The 19,766-nt window shown below is 36.4% G+C and overlaps 1 protein-coding gene across 1 annotated transcript in view; it reads left to right on the top strand.

Annotated features, from left to right (window-relative positions):
- Positions 1 to 19,766, top strand: part of TRHDE (thyrotropin releasing hormone degrading enzyme) — a 197,831-nt gene that overhangs the window by 164,262 nt on the left and 13,803 nt on the right. Inside the window, exons 13-15 of the mRNA XM_056482398.1 lie at positions 7,693 to 7,840; positions 9,904 to 10,001; positions 10,499 to 10,606. Of these exons, the coding sequence (XP_056338373.1) occupies positions 7,693 to 7,840; positions 9,904 to 10,001; positions 10,499 to 10,606 (354 nt within the window). The remainder of the gene's footprint in view (positions 1 to 7,692; positions 7,841 to 9,903; positions 10,002 to 10,498; positions 10,607 to 19,766) is intronic.

Genomic DNA, 19,766 nt, shown 5'->3' with positions numbered 1-19,766 from the left:
GACTGTCCTTTAGAAAACGAATATCCAATTCTGTAGATGCTCTGGCAAACACATCTGGGTTGTATGTGTGTGTTCTCAAGATCAGACTTTTGTGCTATCCATATGAAGTTTCTAGCTTTTAAGCACATATTTCACTTGGCTGACTGATATGCAAATTATGAACATTAGACCAGGCAAACAGTGATGAAAAAGTATTGTGCATAATAATAAACTAACTCAATTTTGATTCTGCTCAAACATGCTGTCATAGACACCATCACCTGTTGACAACTTAATGAATAGAAGAGCTGTTTCATTCTACACTTTCCAACAAAAATCACCAAGAAAGAAAATAAATAGCACTTATAATAATTGAGTCATCTGAAATTGATGTCTATTAGCCCCTGAAATACATTCAGATTTCTTTGCTTAATTTAACTCTGTGAATTACATGCTTCTCAAAAATCATGGTTTCATGATGATGAAAAACATGATATACCTTACTGCATAGCCTTAATTTTTAGCAGTAAGATTATTCCTTTTATTCTTGTTTTGCTCCTTTTTAATTCATTTTTCTTTCATTTGGGGAAGAAGAGGAAAGGAGAGAATGTGAACTACAGTTTTTACAAGCATAGAGGGGTTTAGATTTGAGGTTTTTTCTGTTTTCAACAGAGGTGGATAATTCAAATTTATATCAGTCTTTGCTTATGTGGCAACTCTAAAACTGTGCAAGATAATTTAAGCCACATAATACTGTGATAATTGCATTGAATTAGAACTATTCTTTGTAGGATGCTTCAGATGCTCTTGTGTAGAGTTGAATGTCACTTGAAGAGTCCTTAAATATTTTGCATGTGAGAAAACATAATAAGAACCAGGCTTCACTTAAAACTGTCTTACTCTCTGAACCTTCTAATGTTTGAGAGATTGAATGCTAATTAAATGTAGTTCTTAAAATGATCTTGTAAGCAAAAATTTGATGTTGTGTTCATTGAAGAGCAGATAAGCATTCTGCTCCTGTTGATGTGGAAGTCCATAGCTGGCACAGATCATAATGCCTCCATCAAGTCACTTTGGCATCTTAGAAAAACAATGTCCTTACATGGCCCTTCTATAAAGTCAGCTCAATCCTGAAAGGGAAGGATGGGGTAGATTATTCTTTGATACTGGAGATCAAAGGACATTTTTACGGATTGTCCATTAGTTTTCTATGATAAAACATCATTTCTGCAGCTTCTATGGGAACATGGATGCCAGTCATACTAAGGTTTTAATCAATGACTTCTAGCCTTGCAGGAGTTGAAGAGGAAATCTGTGACTACAAGAGTTAATTTCCCAGTTGTATGGGTCACCTTGCTCAAAGCTTTTTTGACATGTCAGGGTTCAACATATATGTTTTTATTCAGCTATCAAGGATTTCCTATTAAAGCACTGTGGGAAAGAATATCCTGAATACATTGATGGAGGCCCCAGTCCTTGACAGGTCTTGAAAAAATGAAAAAGGTATATGTGGATATTCATTGGTGCCAAGTTTCTCTGTGTTATTCTAATCCACATGCTTGACTGTTAAGGTAAAACAATGAATCACTTGTTAAGAATCCTAACTTACTTTAAACTGTCTCGAGGAGTTAATGAGTATAGTCTAATTATTCATATATTGCACACGCACAAAAGCAGAAGTGATGTTAATCTGAGTTGCACATCTGTGTTCTGAAGAGCTGCATTTTACCCCTTCAAAATTACCCAGACAAACAGCTAGTCATGTTTTACACATTTCTAAGAAACAGAAAAGGCAGGGTGAGTTTTAAACCAGCTGCAAGTAAATCACCTCATTTCCATTGTTTCTGTAATGCAGACCAGTTTGCTGCCAGCTTGGATTTTCTAATTTTGATTTAAACACATGACTTATAATGTCTTTGTTGGGTGGTGGGACTAAAGGATTTATGGTGCCCTTGTATGTGAGACTCTCATCACTGTACGGCAACCCTGTCGTTTTTGTGACAGAGTCTGCTTGACTGGTGCTGGATTTATGATAGAAATAATTCAGAACAGAGTAATAATTTTCCCTTGGCAATTACACTACCATTTGGTACTTTGTCCCTAAGGGGAAAATGAATGTGCTGGGATCTGTCCATAAGTTCAGTGGCTCAGTGTAAAGAACAAATCAAGGTCAGAATGCAGTTGAATACACACTGATGTTTCATAATATAATCTAAACCTTCTGCTTTTATCTGAGTCATTAAAAGCTCATGTAATTTAAAGATTATTTTTGATTTCCATGAGACTTTTATTGGGAAATCTTCATGAGGGATATTTCATTACCATGTTCAGTACTTTCTTTTTCTGTTCATTGCCTCTTTTCTCTGTAGCAATGGCCACTGTAGCAACCTCTTCAGTGTAAGCAGGATAGTACCTTGCTAAGCATTGGTGCTTATGATGTTATATAATATTATATGATATGATATTATAAACCACATAATACTTATATATAACTTATGGAAAATCTTTTTTCACCTCTGTCCTTTCATAAAAATGATAGATCACTTTTTCAATACAGTTTGGCAGCAGTCTCCCTTGGCATGAAAAACCTGCTGAACCTAGAAAAACCTGTCTAGAGGTAATTTGTCTAATAACTAAAGCAGATCTTTTTGCCACTCCATGTTCCTGTACTCCTCTTCAGTTTGGCAGGCAGCTGTGAAATCAGGAGCATAGATAGTAAGACAGAACACATGTGGTGCTGTGTTTCTAACACGTGCTCTCGTGTGTAGTGGTGGCTACAGAACAACTGACATGGCGGTAAACTGATGGGAAAATTGATAAAGCAGTGAAGCATTTCAAATGTGATCTTTTTGGTTAAATTTTGCTTTTGTAGTTGTCTGTTTCAAATGACTCAGTATGAGGAAATATGCCTTTTAGAGGGCTTGTAGAGGCAGATTTAAGTCTAGGCTGCTTTCTGTATGACCTGTGATGTCAAATCAAAACTCTCTAATATACTATAAATACTATAAAGAGGGATGTCTGCTTTTTGTACTTTATACTGAAATGCAAACAACTAATCATTTTATATATAACATGAAATGGATCTGTTGGTACTCTTTTATGAATATTTACAGGGCGGAAGATCAGAGCTATGATATTCTTACCTCCTCATGGCAGAGCAGTACTGAAATAGTAGTGTTCCTAGGATATCCATTGGTAGAGGCCTGTATAAACAGAACAAGTTTCTGTCAGGAATGGCACTGGTGAGAATCTACTTTGGGTAAGGAGGCACTAGATGAGTTCTTAAGGCTCTTTTAATTCCAGGTACTGTGGATGAAGTTTTGTAAAGTTTTAAACCTTGCCCTTGAGAAATGTTTTACCTGAACATTCAGTATGCTTTCAGCCACTGTTTATGCATCCACACTGTTTAAGTTAACTATTTTATTTGTTACAATACTTGCCAAAACTATCCCAGGTTCTTCTGTGGAGTTTTTTAATGAAGATATACATGCTTGCTAAGATTCTCAGGTGGCTACTGGAAACATACCTGGAGAAAACTATGCCTGTTTCAGACTAGGCATAAGATCAGACATCACAGTATTTCTGTGCTGTTTATGCTTGTTACCTGGTTTCAGTATAGCTCATAATCAGTTCTTCCCCTAGTGACAGACAATATTTCAATTTTCCTCCAAGATGGCTAGGCTAGAACAGAACCTTGTCTCTTAGCCCTGACTCTCATGCATTTGGACTTTGACAGGCAATATCTGATAGTAACTTTGCTGGACTTAAAGATAGCAATATGATTGATGGCTAAAAAGACACAAGAAAATAACGATTTTTGTCACTGACCTTCCAGTGACTTTCTTGAAAGAGAGAGTAATAAGTCAAGCTGCACGTGTAGAGTACACTCTGTAATACCTTTGAGTGAACATTTCTAGGCAATTATATGACAGGGAAATTATTTTACAGTTTTGCTTTTGATGGGAAGGTTGCTACTTTTAGTAACAACTTTTCTTTTTATTGTTTCTTTTACTTTTCTCTTATTATTGTTATAATAATTGTGGAACATTTCTGTTCAACATTTCCACAAATCTATGTTTTTCCAACAGAGTTCACAGAGATACTCAGAGCAGACTCATTCTCTGTTCTGCCTTCTTTCCTCATTTTGGTTATTGTGCTACTCCATAAATGCATTTGCTGACCAGATCCTATGTAACCATCTTTGAACCTGGTTCTTCCAGGCTAGTGAAGGAGAATCCTAGAATCATGCCAGCACCCTTTGTCTGCTTTGCCATTGTTCAAGTGAGCCCAGTGCATCTTGCTGAATGCAGTATTCCCTGGGAGAGAGGAGTCTTGAAGTCACTCTTAGCACTGGACAAGCTTTTATTGTAAACTAAAAGAGTGTGATTGTATTAAAATGCAAAGGTTAAGAAACCAATTGTTGTGCTTTGTGAAGATGCAGAATATCAGAGCATAGCTCTCCACACAGTCACACTGCTTTATCGAGGTTCTGACTTCTGCTGACCTGGTTGTCCTTGTAGTCCTGTTACCTCCTGGGACACTTCACACAGGTCCTAGATCTGTGATCTGGATTTTAGGACTGCTTATGCATTTTATGGTTCATGGTTTATCTCTTTTATGGTTTGAGGTGAGAGTTTATCCTTATATCCTATTTTCTCAACTATGAATGTAAAAAATTAGCAGCCTTAATGTTTGGCCTTACCCTTACTAAAATATTTTTAAATTTTTTTTTCCCTGAATGAAAATACTCCTCAAGGTATTAAAACTGTAGTACTGTAGTATATATTTAATAATTTATAACATACACATTATATGCCACTTTTTATGCAAAAAAGTGAAACAATAAATGTTCTTACTATCTCTTGACACAAGCTGTTTAATGCCAAATAGTCTAGAAGTGCTGTCTATTTGGAGTAAAAAGTTCATAAACATGACTTAGCAGCTAGGGTAAAAGAACGGGGCTACCAGGTTTTCTGTGTGCATCCATGAAGTAGAATAATGTAAAATATGAAGAACATTCTGTCAAGGAACATAATGTTCCTGAAGGACTGATGCTTTCTTCAGGAAAGTTGCTGTTTTAACTGCCACTGGTTTGAGATATGGATATGTCTCTGCTTAAGTTCTCTCAGAGGTACATCTTAGCATCTGTACTGCCCAGCATGTGCTGACAGAGGAGTTTGACATTATTTGTAGCAGCCATAATCACTTTTCCTCTAAACCATGATCTGAAGTGATGAATTTGTTGTCATTTATATAATTATGACAAGAACCTCTCTTCATCCCCAAGAATCCTTCATCTCCCTTCCTCCCCCTCCCTTCTCATGGGATGGATTGGTTGATGTGTGGTTTGGGGGGGGATTTTGATGATGCTAGTCATAAACTCTTCTATACTCATACCCAGAGAGAGAAAGAGGGTCAGGAGTAAACAGGAAAAAATACAACTTTGCCACAATCTGTTTGTATAAGTTGTACAATACTCTTAGGGAAGCAATAGGAAAAGTCAGAGTCAGGCATAATTGAATAGTCTGATAAATTTGGAAGTTAGAAGCAATGAGTGATGAGAGTGACAGCTGTTGTGAGCAGGATGAGTATCACCATCCAAGAATCATGAATTTGGAACTCATCAGGAAACTCTGAGCTTAGGAACAAGAGATCAATCTCTGAGTTCACTTTTTATGTGTCTTTATGGAGAAGTTAAGCTTAAATAGTAATAATCTGTTTGCTTTGCAGTGTTGATTTCATTTTTGCACTTAGTATAGGTAGATTTAATTTCAAAACATTAATTTAAATGTCCATTAGTGCAGCTATAATAAACAATCTGTCTATTCCTTAAGCAGCATGTTTCCTAGAGTTATTCCTTTTGTTCCTTACTCCACACTTTTTCATGTCAATCAAATTATCAGTAAAAATAATCACAAATTCTATTAGGAACTAATGATGTATATGCAACTTTAAGCTAGTTTACCTCTTTGCTAACATTAACTCCAAGATTTTTAACTTCAGTCAGTCCAGCATGCTTCTGGCTCCATTAATTACATTTAGAAAGCTTTACAAATATTAAGATATAGAACTCATCTTAATGATACTCTGCTGCTTTAGAAACAAAACCTATGAAATGGTGTAACCTTCTATCTTCAGATGCATTGGACCTTGTCCACTGCCTACTCTAAAAGCTTTACCAGTTTCATTTCATGTCTGCTCAGTTCCTCAGTTGGCACAGTGGGCTCTCCAAGTTTTTCGTGCTTGAGTATGTGCTGGAACTAGAGTTGAAAACAGAGCTGATAAAATGTGGACAAAAATGACATGAAGCAGACTGGAGGGTGGGATAGATACTTTTGAAATCTGCTGCATGAACTCACTTCTTTCCTGAGAACATGAAGGGAACAGAGTGTAAATCTTCCAACAGAGAGTGAAAAAAATGAAGGTGTGGTGCACATTGCAAGCAAGCAAGCTATTTCAAGCAGTGAGGCTGTTTTTACATGTTATTACAACAGAGATAAAATTTTATATGAACATGTATTCAATGGTTAATTTCTGTACTAATGTGTGTAATTTTATTTGTTTGCTATGTTTGCATTTCTTCCACATAGATGGAAATTAAAGGAACATTTACCAGTGAAGGAGAAAAACTAGTCTATGAAGCTATATCATACTGTAGCCTATGAAATTGAATTTTGTGCAATCTACCTTGTTGATTTTAACTGTTTAATGAAAGGAGAATCATTATCTCCTCTCTAGGCAGATAGTTAATTCCTTTTGGATTTAAACACCTGCATCAGGAGAAGAGTAGACAATGTGTTTCTGGAAAGTTCACACCCACAGGGTTGCACTTTGTTTCTGCAGTCTGGATAGTGAAGAAAAAGTGCTGTTCTGAAAAAGAAAGTGAGAGCAAAAGCTAAAGCTTGGCATTTTATGTATTTGGTTTTTTAAATAACTTTCAAATGCTTATGTCTGTATTGCATTTTATGTGTAATACTGTAATTTCAAAACCCTTCCTGTATGCCCCCTAAACTCCTTCCCATTCAGGGGGATGTCTTTTATGATTGGAAAAGAATGGGACAAAATTTTAGTTGGTTGGTTTATAAACATCTGAAAAGATCCATAATTTATGTGCAAAATGCTGGAACATCCTGAACCAAAGTGTGTCACTGGAAAAAGTCCTTTCAAAGTTGTGTAAGGTGCATAGAACACAAGGCAGTTCTAAAGGAGAGAGAAAAGAATGAGGTGAATAACTGTAAAACTGAGGCTTCTTCTTCAGCACTAGTTCTTTTTGATTTCTAATGGTCAGTGGAAATGTTTGTCAAGCAAAATGCTGTGGGTTGTTGATTTTATGCAGACAGCTTTCGGTCCTACAAATGAACAAAGCAACACCTTACTTTTTGTTTTGAATATTTTTTTATTTTTTTCCCTTAAAGGCAGTTACTTCTTCATTCATGTCTTTCATAACCACAGGCATCCATTCAAAGTAGGGATAGCTTGTCTGGTTTTCTTTCATGTGTGTTCATGCCTTCATCAAGTCAGTATATTCCTATGTGTTGGGAGAGACTGCAAGTTGCTGGTTTTATATAAGGTTGATTTTATGTCATTAAAGTGTGATGAGTTTATCCTTTTTTTCTGCATTTTAATTTCATTTGGGAAAAAAAGAAGTTGTTTATGCCCCATAGTGAATTTCTTTTGAAAACCAATTAAATGCTAACTTCTTTTATTGTGCAGAGCTGGTTATTTGCCTCAGAATATTCCTTTGGAGATTATGAGGTACCTTTCAGAGGAAAAAGATTTCCTGCCTTGGCATGCTGCCAGCCGAGCTCTTTATCCTCTAGATAAATTGCTGGACCGTACAGAAAACTACAACATCTTCAATGTAAGAGACAAGTCTTCCTCTCTTTCTTCCTCTAGTTCTTCCTTTCCTTCTTCTCCTCACTCTCTCCATCTGTCTGTCCTTCCTGCCTTTCTTCCTTTTGCCTCTTACTCTTCTTATATTACTGCCAAGATTTGAACTATTCCCCAGTCAGATACTTTAAATGACCTAGGGATATTAAATTTCTTCCTAATTACTCTTTATTTAAACATAGCAAGCTTTGGTTCATTTGCATTTGAACAGTGATAACTGTTGTTCGAGGCATATTGACTAGAAGAAGGAAAGGTAATTATCCCTCATGTAAAATGCTATGACAAAGTATTTCACTTAAGAGTCAAAGTATTCTATTGCCAGATTTTCTTTTTTGAGGAGCCCCATGGTGATATTTAAGTGGATGTCCAAGATCAGCAAGAGCAGCAAATATAGGCACAAATGAACAGAATACATCCAACTGAAGCAAAGATTTGTAGTCATTATTTCATCCCAAAATCCGTGGTGAATTCAATGCAGTTACCTTAATTAACAAGAATTAGATCACTCAAAAGCCCATTCATAATTGTGTCCAAAGGGACAGCAGTAATAGCTCACAGTAGATAATTAAAATAGACATGGCAAATATTTAAACATTTACCTGTAGCTACATGGTTTATGAAGTACACAGGATTTGACTGCAGCCAGTGACAATTATGAACTCTTGGGGTTTTTATTCACTATGAATTTTATGTAGTCTACATATTTTCAATGGCCAGCATACAGTTACTTTATGTAATGTTGTAAAGCCTTCAAATGAAGGAGCTTTTTAAAGCCTGAGATACCTAAGGATGCTTTTTTCTTCTTAAGTGTATATTTGTTTGTTTGTATGTGACTGTAGGCACCATGTTCAGAGAGGAGAAAGTTAGAAGTGATTGTATGTATATATGTGGAAGTTAATACATATATAGGTGTATAGATACACACATACATAAACACAGTTACCTGATGGCATGGAAAATTATTTTTTTGAATATATACTAAGGCCTACATGCAAACCAGAGCCATAATGTAAAATACAGTTGAAATAATTTGCATATTTAGTCTGTTATTAACTGCAAAGAAAATTCAACTGAAAATTCTTAGGAGTCTACCATTGCTATTTCACTTTTAAACATGGTTGCATAAAGTAAACACAATTTTAATACATAAAACCAGTAAAATTCACAGCTGGGTTATGTTTCATCACTACTGATGGGAGTTTTGAAAGCCGAGGTGATAGCAGAAGAAATAAAAAGTCCTTTTAGTCACAGAATAACGTATCTGCTAGAGAAAGCTGCAGTATGAATCTTCCTTTGACATATATACATGCCTATGCATCTGTAATAATAAAATAGATGCTCTCTTATGCAGTTCTGTATATCTCAGTTCTCTTTTTCAAATTTGTGAGTTCCACTGGAAAAAGATTATGCTGAATGCAATGACAGTGGTTTTCTTCAAAACTGGTCAGAATATGTAAATATATCCTCTGTGTAAAAAGTAGAAGTCACTAAAATATATCTTGTGCTTGTTTTGTTTCTTAAGCTCACCAGGAGCCTAAACTTAAAGCATAGTGTCATTAAGTGTACAAAGCTTATTTGCAACCACATGGTTATGTATTCTGAAGTCAATTGACTGTACCCACATAACGTTTTTGCCGTGGCTATCGAAATTAAAACAGTGTTCTTTTAAAAGTGAACATGCAAAGTGTAGTCAAGATTGGCCACAAAATAGAAATTAAGCTATTGACACTCTTGTAAGTTTCCAGCTGTGCATTGTAAGTTCAAAGTAGCATGTAATAAATCTTTGAAATTTGTGGATTTTATATTAATAAATTGTCTTCTACTAAGCATCTAATAAAGTAGCTTGTCTAGAGATTGCTTCTTACTATAGCAGTGAAGGAAGATTTTAAGTGGACATGTAGCTTTGCTAAGTCTTTGGAACTGGACATTATTTGAGGGTAAAAAGAGTGGCCAAACCTCACTAGTTAGCAGTATTTCAATTTCAAGTAAAATAAATTATTTTAACATGAAATATACTTTTCTTTTTCTCCTCAGGAGTATATTTTAAGACAAGTGGCATCAATGTATCTGAAGCTTGGATGGCCAACAAACAATTTAAACAAATCACTTGTTCAAGCATCGTACCAACATGAGTACTGTTATATTTACTTTTTTATTGTTTATTTGTGAAATAAAATTATACAAATGCACCCTCCTAAAGTGGTGATTTATGCATGTTTAGCATAAATCAGTGATAATTCCTTAGCTCTGTTGCCCTTCTTTTTTTTCTTTTCTGGGTTGCAAGGAGAGCAGAAAGATGCTGTGAGATGAATTCTTCCTTCTTAAGTTGGGAGAACATGATTTCCTAAGCCCTAACTTAATATCTGACTACACTGTATTTCTAAGAACTTGTACTCATGTGACCACAGTGGTCAGGAAGAGTGCCTAAGTGTAAATGGGGGCTGGTTTTGATCCATGACCTTTCTGCAGTTGTTGCAGGCATTAAACTGACACTGAGATTTTTAAAGCCAGATTGTTTTTGATATGTTGCCCAGCTTCTGGTTGCTGTCATTGTTATAAGAAGTAGTTTTTTCTAAACATTCAAACACATTTGTTAATGCAGCCTTATTGCTTTCTCTGATGTGGGCAGGGAGCTGCGTCGGGAAGTCATCATGCTGGCCTGCAGCTTTGGGAACAAGCACTGTCACCAGCAGGCTGCAACGTTAATCTCTGACTGGATTTCTAGCAATAGGAACAGGTAAGTGGAGCTGAAATGTGTATCTCACATTTCTCCCACTGAGAAGCAGTACAGCTCTTCCCTTCCTGCCTGCCCTGTTGCTGTGCCCTCTTTTGCAAAGGTTTTATTTACAGCAGGAAGCAGAGGTTGCTGGCTGTCATTTAAAATGTCTGTGGAGTTTCAGAATGGATTATTTGTCTTTGCATATATGAGTTGGTGTAGGGGATTCTGACCACTCTTGATAAATTAATGTTGGATAATTTTATACTAGATGATGAGAAGATGGATTTTATGGATGGATTTAAAGAAAGAAAGATGAGTGAGCACCATGATGTCAAACAAACATGTAAGCTCTGTTGGGGTAAGACAGCAGAAGGTGCTAAACATATAAAAAAGTGAGAGAGGTTAGAGACAGAAAGACTGAGAAGTAAGGAAGGAGATATGTTGGAAGGAAATGTTACAAGGTATTTAAGGGTGAAGACTTAAAAATTAATGTGATTCAGGAATACATGAAAAGCTCATGTAAGGTTTCAGAGAGCAGATAATATTAGAGCTGATGCCTTGAGCATTAGCAGCACTGTAGTGGTTTGACAGCAAATATATAAGTTAGGCTGTCAAGACACAGGTTTATTCAGCTGAGGCAAAGGAGCATGGGCCATGGATAGTGTATGAAGTTTATCTTTTAAAGGCAAGTAAGTATCTAGAAATATGAAATAACTGAAATTTCAAATATTTAAGTATGTAGTCATCTATGGACAATGAGTGCAGAGTATAGGTTAAGACCACAACTTCTTTAGAAAGAATAGGGGATTTTCAGATTATGTGAAATATTTGCACTGTACACAGTTGTACATGATATTTTGGTTTAAAAGAGAATATTTTACTTTCAAACACAAAAGAAAAAGATATGAGAAAAATTCTCTTGTTTTTAGTTGCACTCTTGTATTAGCTCAATGAAAGGATCAGATTTCTCTAGCCATAGAAGCAAGCAGGATTTTTCAGAGATTTTTTGGTCTTATTGGTGTTTGTTTGCAATTAATTTATCTCTGTCTGCCTTTGTAATCTTCAAAAATCCTTTATGGGCATACCCAGTTACATAAGTATCCAAATGTCTTAAAACCAGACATGAAGGGAAATTACATTCCTATATGACTTTGAAACTTCTGGGGAAAAAATAGCACAAAACTACGTCTATGTACCTTTAAGTAATATCTGTGTGAGGTGGAAGGTTTTTACTTGTGTAAAGTGATACCAGATATATTTACTATGAAACATATACCCCAGGGTATTATATGAATTCTTATCATAAGCAGCAACAATCAGTATGAAGCTGTTCAAAGAGGCAATTAAAGAGAAAGAATCATTGGAAACAATCTGCAAATGTAATTTACTTAGATATTCATTTGCAAAATTAGTTAATCAAACCTAGCATTACCTATTAGCATGCACAGCAGTAGATTATTCAGTGTTAAAAAAGCTGTCACCATTCAAAGCTACCTGGCTGTGTCTTTCCAATAGGATTAAGAAAGGAGGCATCAGAAAAGAAAAACACAACAAAACACAAGCTTATTGCTTTACGAACAGTAGCAAGAAAGAAAAGGAATAAATTTAAGGAGCTGTCTGAAGATTCATCTTAGCCTTTCAATGGGGCCATTTTTGGTAGCAGAAGATTGTGGTTGCCAGCATATGATGAGTATTATGATAAAAGCACCAGCAGGGCAGAGGAGAATAGCTACTAAGTTAAAGCAATGTGTTTCTCAAAGGAACGGCACAGTTTTGAAAAATGGCTGCAGCAAATAATGTAATTACAGAATAGAGATTGACAGTCAGCTGATAAATAGGGGCACAACTGGCAAAGAAGATAGAGACACACTTTTATTTATTCTTGAAGATTTTAGGATTTGTTCAGCCCCATGCTCCAGAATTTCCCAGTTTTCTCAGACCTATCTCACATCCTGAATGTAACTAATATATGAGCAAAACTCACTTCCTATCTACTTATATTGAAAAAACTTCACAAAGACTACTAGGAATAGCAGCTCAATAAACATAAAGTCAGCTTGTGTTTCACAAATACAGCATTTGTAGGATATGTCAGTATTCTCTCAGGAATGTTGAGATCCTGTTGAATCAGAGCTACCCCATAGCATCTTTACTCAATTTCAGCTAACTTGGACTGGAACCTAAAAGTAAAGCAAGGGGTCTTTTTTCATGCTTTTTTACCAAGAAACTGATGATTCCACCATCAGAATTTAATTAGCATGGTGTTTGAGTCATGCTTCTGCCTCTTTTAGCACTTCAGAGACAATAACTAGCTCAAGTGCAAAGGGCAACCAGATAAGTACAAGATATGTGCAGAGAGCACATCTAAGAGGTGCCATTTTGTATTCTTTCTCATCAATCAAGTGCTTTGCTCAGTTTGGTACCCTTAACAGCTGTTTATGAATTTGCTGCAAACAGCTGCCTCAGAACCTGTAAGATTCCCTCAGAGCTTGTTTCCTCACAAAGAAGGGGAAGCTCCTCTCCTTTGCTGCTCCTCTTTCTCCAGACTTCTCTCGAGAATTGGTGAGAAAAGTTGGTGCAGATACAAAAACTCTGTGTATCCTTGCCCATTCCATTCATTATCAGAAATTACTGTAAATATTCTTGGGTTTGCCATTCCCCCTTCTGAAACAGAACCATGTAATTGACTGATGATTGTAGAAAGCCTGGTTTCGGTGGGTTTGAATAGCCAGAGCATAAAAACAGAGTTCCAGAAAGCTCAGAGATTTTTTATATATAGATTAAATTTGAATGTCACTGTGACAGTAAAAATAAAGGCTAATTTGCAACATTTCCATCCATCCATCCATCCACTCCCAAAAGACTTTATTCTGGAAGATGACACAAATTTTTCAAAGCAGTAGAGACAATGGAATTTGGTTGTGTCTCAAGATTTTAATCAACTGAAAATTAACTCAGTATTAAATTAAAATGTGATATTAAGTATCACATAAGTCATATAAGGGAGGTTTTTGATTCCCTGGAATTTACTGCAGTTAAAGTTGAAATAGCTATTATAGAGAATGTACTTTTAATAATACTGAAGAAATGTTAACATTCATAACTTTTTTAGCAACATTTTTAATCTATGACTTTTTAGATGTTCTTTTGAAATGTTTTTTATGCTTTACTTGTAATATTTAATTTTGGATAAAGTGTTGGGAAGTACAGTAACATCTGACTCTGTTTTACTGGCATATGCTTGCAATTGCTGTGGTTTTTAGTAATTACATTTAATCTGGTAGGTGCAGAAATGAATTATCATCTACTCTTCACAATAAGAAAGTGAAGTAATCGTGATATCAGATACTGTTTGTATTTTGTAATTATATACTCTTTACTGTGCAAATAATTTTCCACTGTTTACAAAGTATAATACTGGTAAATTTTAGCACAAGGAAAGAGGTCGTCTTTGTATTTCCAGTACAGTTTGAAAAAGCCATTAGATTTCCAACTATAGTGCTGCAGATTTTCTTCTGGAATTAGTGAAAAACCCCAAATTATATGTGATCTACATCACTAGCCTCTATACATGAAAGTGGAAGTCAGGCTTCCACAGAGAGGCTGTGAAGACTTGAATTTCTAAAGGGACTTAGGCATTGCTTCATTTTTGGATGCCTGGCTCAGGGCAGAATCAGATGCTCAGAGTTACACTTCCTACAGGGGGATTTAGGGGCCTCTCAAAATGCATCTGGCGGCAGCCACTGTGCTGTGAAGAGCCTCTTAATGTGAGATTCTGAAGTGTGAGTGGGCCCTCTAAGGGTCCAGCACTACAGGTAGTAAGATACCTACATCAAATGAATACATAAATGGCAATTGTAGAGTATGGGGTCCTTGCAAAAGATGCCTTTCAATATTGTCACTAAAGCAGGAAAAGGACTGCTTCTCTTCTTTTCCAGCACAGCTTGCAGTCAAGTTTCTCTTCAGCCATTTCAAACAGTAATGCTGAGATTCCAGCAGTTTGCTGTGCTTCAGTTCAGTGCCTCGGTCCTGTATCTGCCGGTGCAGAAAGCAAACCTGATACCCTGTCTGTGAGGTATTTGGGACAGTACTGAGATACTGCAACACACTTTCCTCCTCTAGCTTCAGCTCAGCCACTGGAATCTATCTCATTAGCAAGAGAAATGATACAGCTCTCCTGTCTAAAGATGAGAGAGCATTCATCTGAGGGAAAAGGGGCTTCAGTACCTGAAATACCAGAAATACTTGTGTGTGAGGGGCTTCAGGTGGTATTGCTCATGGACACTTTTTCAGGGCAAAACACAATGGAAAAGAAAGCATAACTGAGAAATAAATTTGTTTGTACAAGGAGCAAACCAAACACCTAGCATCAGAAGCAGGAGAGACTGTAAGGAGACATCTTATTTTGCTGTTTTAGGAATTGATATATTTTAATCTTTGCATTTTTTAAAAAAAAGGTTATTATTTCTTTCAACTGAAAATCTGAGGATAGACCTCTTGCAGTGTTTTAATCAATGAATTTAAGTATTTTTACTCTTTTAAAATGGCTGATTGCTTGAAGTATTTACTTCTGACTTGATTGTGATATTAAAACAATCATTTTCACTATCTTAAATTGGGATATATGCTGCTCCTGTACTGGAACAATGGAAACCCTAAAAATTTCATGTCAATGTTCAGAAGAATGCAAACAGAGTAGAAAACACACATATAACCATGTTTAAATTTTCCTTGTGGTTTGAAAATGTAGAGTTACTGGGATTCAGTCAACAGCAGCATGTTGTACAAGAGAAGCTACTGTTGGAAAATAAAGATGTTTTCTTCTTCCTTCATTTAACTGAGCTCATCCCTGTGAAGCTTTCATGTGTGAAGAAATACATTATTCACACTCCTTAGATATAACAGCATTGTGGTTCAGCCTAAAAAATTAACAAAATTACCATTCAATGCCTGCCTGAGCTTAATAATCATCCTTGTTAACCCCTTTAACCTTCACTGCATCTATTCTGAAAGAAAAACATGTTTCTAAGAGGATTAGCATTTTCAGACTTCTTGCCTTGGGTAGGTTGAGTAAACATGTATCTCTGAAGTTCAGGAAAGAATGCGTGGAGAGCTGCAATATGTAAACTCCTGACAGGTGACAACAGGGGGGTAATTTTCAAATACACACCATGATGACTTGAAGCATAACTTACCCATAGACATGAGCATGTTTTTGCAAACATCTCTGTGCATGCAGGTACAGTTTCTTCCAGCTACTCTTGTAGCTCATCAGCTACAGATTGCCATGCAGGTTGCATACAGGTTGCTCACTTTTCTGCTGGCAAAATTGACTGTGGATGTATTCTTACTTGGGGCAAATTTAAACAGGATGATGTAAACGTGACTATGTGAGAGAGCTGCTTTGATTTGAGACAGCTGGTTTGCCTTCATCAGGAAAAGAAGTGCTGGTATTCTGAGTCTGTTAGTAGAGGTGTGTTCTGCTGACAGTGGGAGATGATAGTATTGCATCTGACACAGTTATGTGCAGATGTTCTGTGAGATGTTACTGGACCTGTTGGAAGGCCCCAACTAGTCATAGCCACTTTGCTCTGATTTTTAACTTCTTTAGAAATGTAACCATTGCTATTTATTGCTGTCTTTTATATGGAAACAAAGTACCTTAATTAATTGCCTAGAAAACTTAGAGTAAATGCGTTTCACTGATGCTGGTGTCGTATCACTTCGGGGTGATTTTATCTTTAATGCAGTTTTTACTGTTTCTACTATTAATCTTCTGTCACAAGTACTCAGATCAGTTTTGATGATGTTTGCAGTGGGGGGAGTGCAGGCTGCTGCACTGAATTAGGCTAAGCCAGCATCCATTCTATAACCCATAGGTTAATGAAGTTTGCATTTGTCTGTCTTTGTGAATGAGGAGAATTAGAGTCTGATGTACGATTCTGAATGCAAACACAGATATTTTAAAACTGTTCTGGTCTAATCATCCAGATTGTTCCAAGAAATCTTGGAGTGCTTGAGGTGGGGACTCACAGGACCAGTGGGAGCTTCAGACAAGTCCTGTCCTAGCTTCAGATTTTGGCAACAGTTTCAATTTAAGAAATTATTCTGGCCTGCAAATACTAAGAATGGCCTATTTTAATAAAATGAATTATTTATTAAACAGACAGGAGATAACAGACAAAAGAGCTTAATCAGTTACCTACTACACAGTATAAAACTAAAACGAACTACTGGTAGATTACAGCATGACATAAGGCATGCACAACATCAAGGTACCTATATTAAAGCTAGCAAAAGAAATAGTATTGATTAGGACTTACCACTTGTAACTTACCACTGAAATGATGACAATGTACACAGATTCCTTCACTCAATCACCATGGGAGTAACTGGGAGGCAAGCATCCCTCCTCATGGGAAAAACTCCACACATTTCCATGGAAATGTGAATGGAAATTGTGAGTTTGATGTAGTTTTTGTAGTTTGTAAAGTGAGGTGTCTTATCAGTGAGAAATCCAGATTATCGATCTCACTTTGACATTAACGTGTTTATTGGCATTTGGGAGATGCCAGACTCCTGTTAATCCTGTGGTGCCAAAAGAACTCACTACAAGACAGCTATTCCTGTTCCAGATATCTGACTAGTTAACAAACAACAGATAAGCTCTTGTGGGGGGCAAGACGCCCTGCTGCAGGCCAGAGATCACTGAAAAGAGGATAAGAGATGAGCTTTCCTGTTTTATCTATCAAGTCAGAACACATCTGTGTGTTGTTTGCATTACAAGTGAATCACTTCTGGTTGCTAAGTAATATTAAAACAGCCTCATCTAATCTTTCAAAGTGTAATATTGTAGATATGGGCTTTCTCGGTGATTTCTGTTTGCCATTTCACTTCTGTCATGATGCTGTGATGGTTAAGAACATTGGTTAATTCTTTATCATCTTAAGAAGGGTGTAAATAATGGAGTAAATGTCTTCCATCACATAATTTGAAGGACAGTGATAACCAACAAGCTAAATTCGTCAGTCGTCAACTTCCACACTTGTTCATGCAGATTTTGTGTTTCCTCTTCAAGAAATAATGGATTCATGTCCATGCACCTGCCTGAGTTGGCTTACTTGAGTGTGCTTACTTGACTGCACATTTGACAACTCAGTGGAAATGCCCCCAGAAAAACAATTGCAAGCATGTATAGGAGTGTGTTGCATGTCTATAAACAAAACTCCCCATAGATCTGAGGGAGTAGTAATTAACAAATTGCCATTCATTGATTGAAGTAATTTCAGTGAAGTCTGGCTTAGGTGATAAAAAATCAAAAGTTTTCCCAAACAAGCATGTTTTCTTTCCTTTTCTTCCTCCTTTATTTCTGTATCTAATTACTTGTGGTAGATAATTTTATTTCTGTGTTCCACATGGACACAAGTAGTGCTACTGTCTTGCAACAACTTAGAATTTTGCTTAAGTTTAACCGCCTACGTAAGTATTTGTGAGAACATGGCCAACAGGTTAATTACTTTTGTTAGTTTCTTGGAAGAGGCCCTGGGTTCTTTCAAGGGATTGATGCCTAGCAGCTATTTTTGGAAATTGTTAGCAGCAAACATGAAAAAAATGAGAGTTATTTTAATTTTTTTCACACATGAGTGTCTGATAAATGTAAAAAAATAAAGTGAATCCCTTCTTCTGTGTTCGCAGCCCCTAGAAGTTTTAATTACTGAAAAAATCAGGCATAGCTATTCATGCATTTTGAAATGTTTCTGGAGCTCTGCCAGCTAATGTGAGCCGATGTTGCTGAAGTGATTTACTAATTAATAGGTTGTTACAACATTTGAGTAGAATCTTGCACTCAAGTCAATAAAACTTAAGGAGGAAGAAAATACTGTTGAGTGCACCAGTTAATCAAGGACTTAGCACTCTGAAAGACCATCTGGGTCTAAATAGAGAGAACTTCATCTTGCAAAACATAAAACTGGGCATTGTGGGGCACACGGTTCAGGCAATGTTTTTACTGTCTGACTTCTGTGTTTCGCTGCAGTAAAATGACCCTATATGTAGTGATTATGGATTAACAGTAATTAATTTGAAATCCTTAGAATTTAGATAGATTAGTCTCCAAATTCTCATTCAGGGATGATCTCTCCACAACTTTCCAAAACAATTGGTCAGAAACTACCATATTTTTGTTGCAAAAATTGTCCAGAATGGACAAAGGCATATCTACTCAGGGATTAGTGCCATGAGGAAGTACTTAACTTATCACTCAGTAATTAAAATCAGTGTTGAAGAGCTTGACTGGGCTGGTTGCATGTTCACTTGTGGGAGATCTCCAACAAGAATGGGAAGGAGCAATAGCAGTAACCATCACCAGGGATGATGCATTCTCTGCCTGCCTCTGTCAGACCCCTGTGATGCCTGAAACTTAGGAACACAGGACAGGGGCTGTGCACAGCTTTGCCCAGAAACCTTGAGTAGCCACATCCTCAGATAATGTCTCCTGAATTCGAGGTGGGACAGGTGCCTGAATGTCAAGCCCATCACACCTCTGTGCCTCATTTTTCAAGGTGAAGTTCTGCTCTTTCTCTTTAGACTGGATGTGTGCTATGGCAGAGGATCATCCCTTCCTCTTTCTGCACATGCAGCATGAATCCTGAAGTTTGTAATAGAGAATGGGAGTATAAGATTTGGGATTGAAGATTTAAAAAAATAAGTATGTTGCTCTTCTTTATAATAAAATTTATATTACAGATCTGCCAACAAAGTGCTAATACTTCATTCTGGTTTCTTATCAGAGTCTCGTAACCTATTAAACAAGATTATAAATATAGTCATAAAGAAAAATAGACTTAAGTTAGATGTTAAATTGTTGCAAAAATAAGAATAATGTTCCTGATTAATTTTCTTTGTCAAATAGTACCCTAAATGGTGTTGAAACTTGTTACTTAATCAAAGAACTGTCTAAACTGTGTGCATTTACATTTTAAAAAATTAGAACACAATTTCCCCAGAAGATAAATAATTGTGGTCCAATTTTATAAGTGTATCTTCAGTTGTAAGAACATACTTTAAATAGGAGCAAATATGTACCAATTAATTACGACTTAGAACATTATTCTTAGCTCATTGTAGAGCTTTATAATTCACTCTTGAAAAAAAGAAATCCCTGTAAAGGCACAGCATG

Source organism: Oenanthe melanoleuca, chromosome 1A, assembly GCF_029582105.1.
Source record: "Oenanthe melanoleuca isolate GR-GAL-2019-014 chromosome 1A, OMel1.0, whole genome shotgun sequence".
Lineage (NCBI taxonomy): Eukaryota > Metazoa > Chordata > Aves > Passeriformes > Muscicapidae > Oenanthe > Oenanthe melanoleuca.
This window is presented reverse-complemented; position numbering and strand designations above follow the sequence as displayed.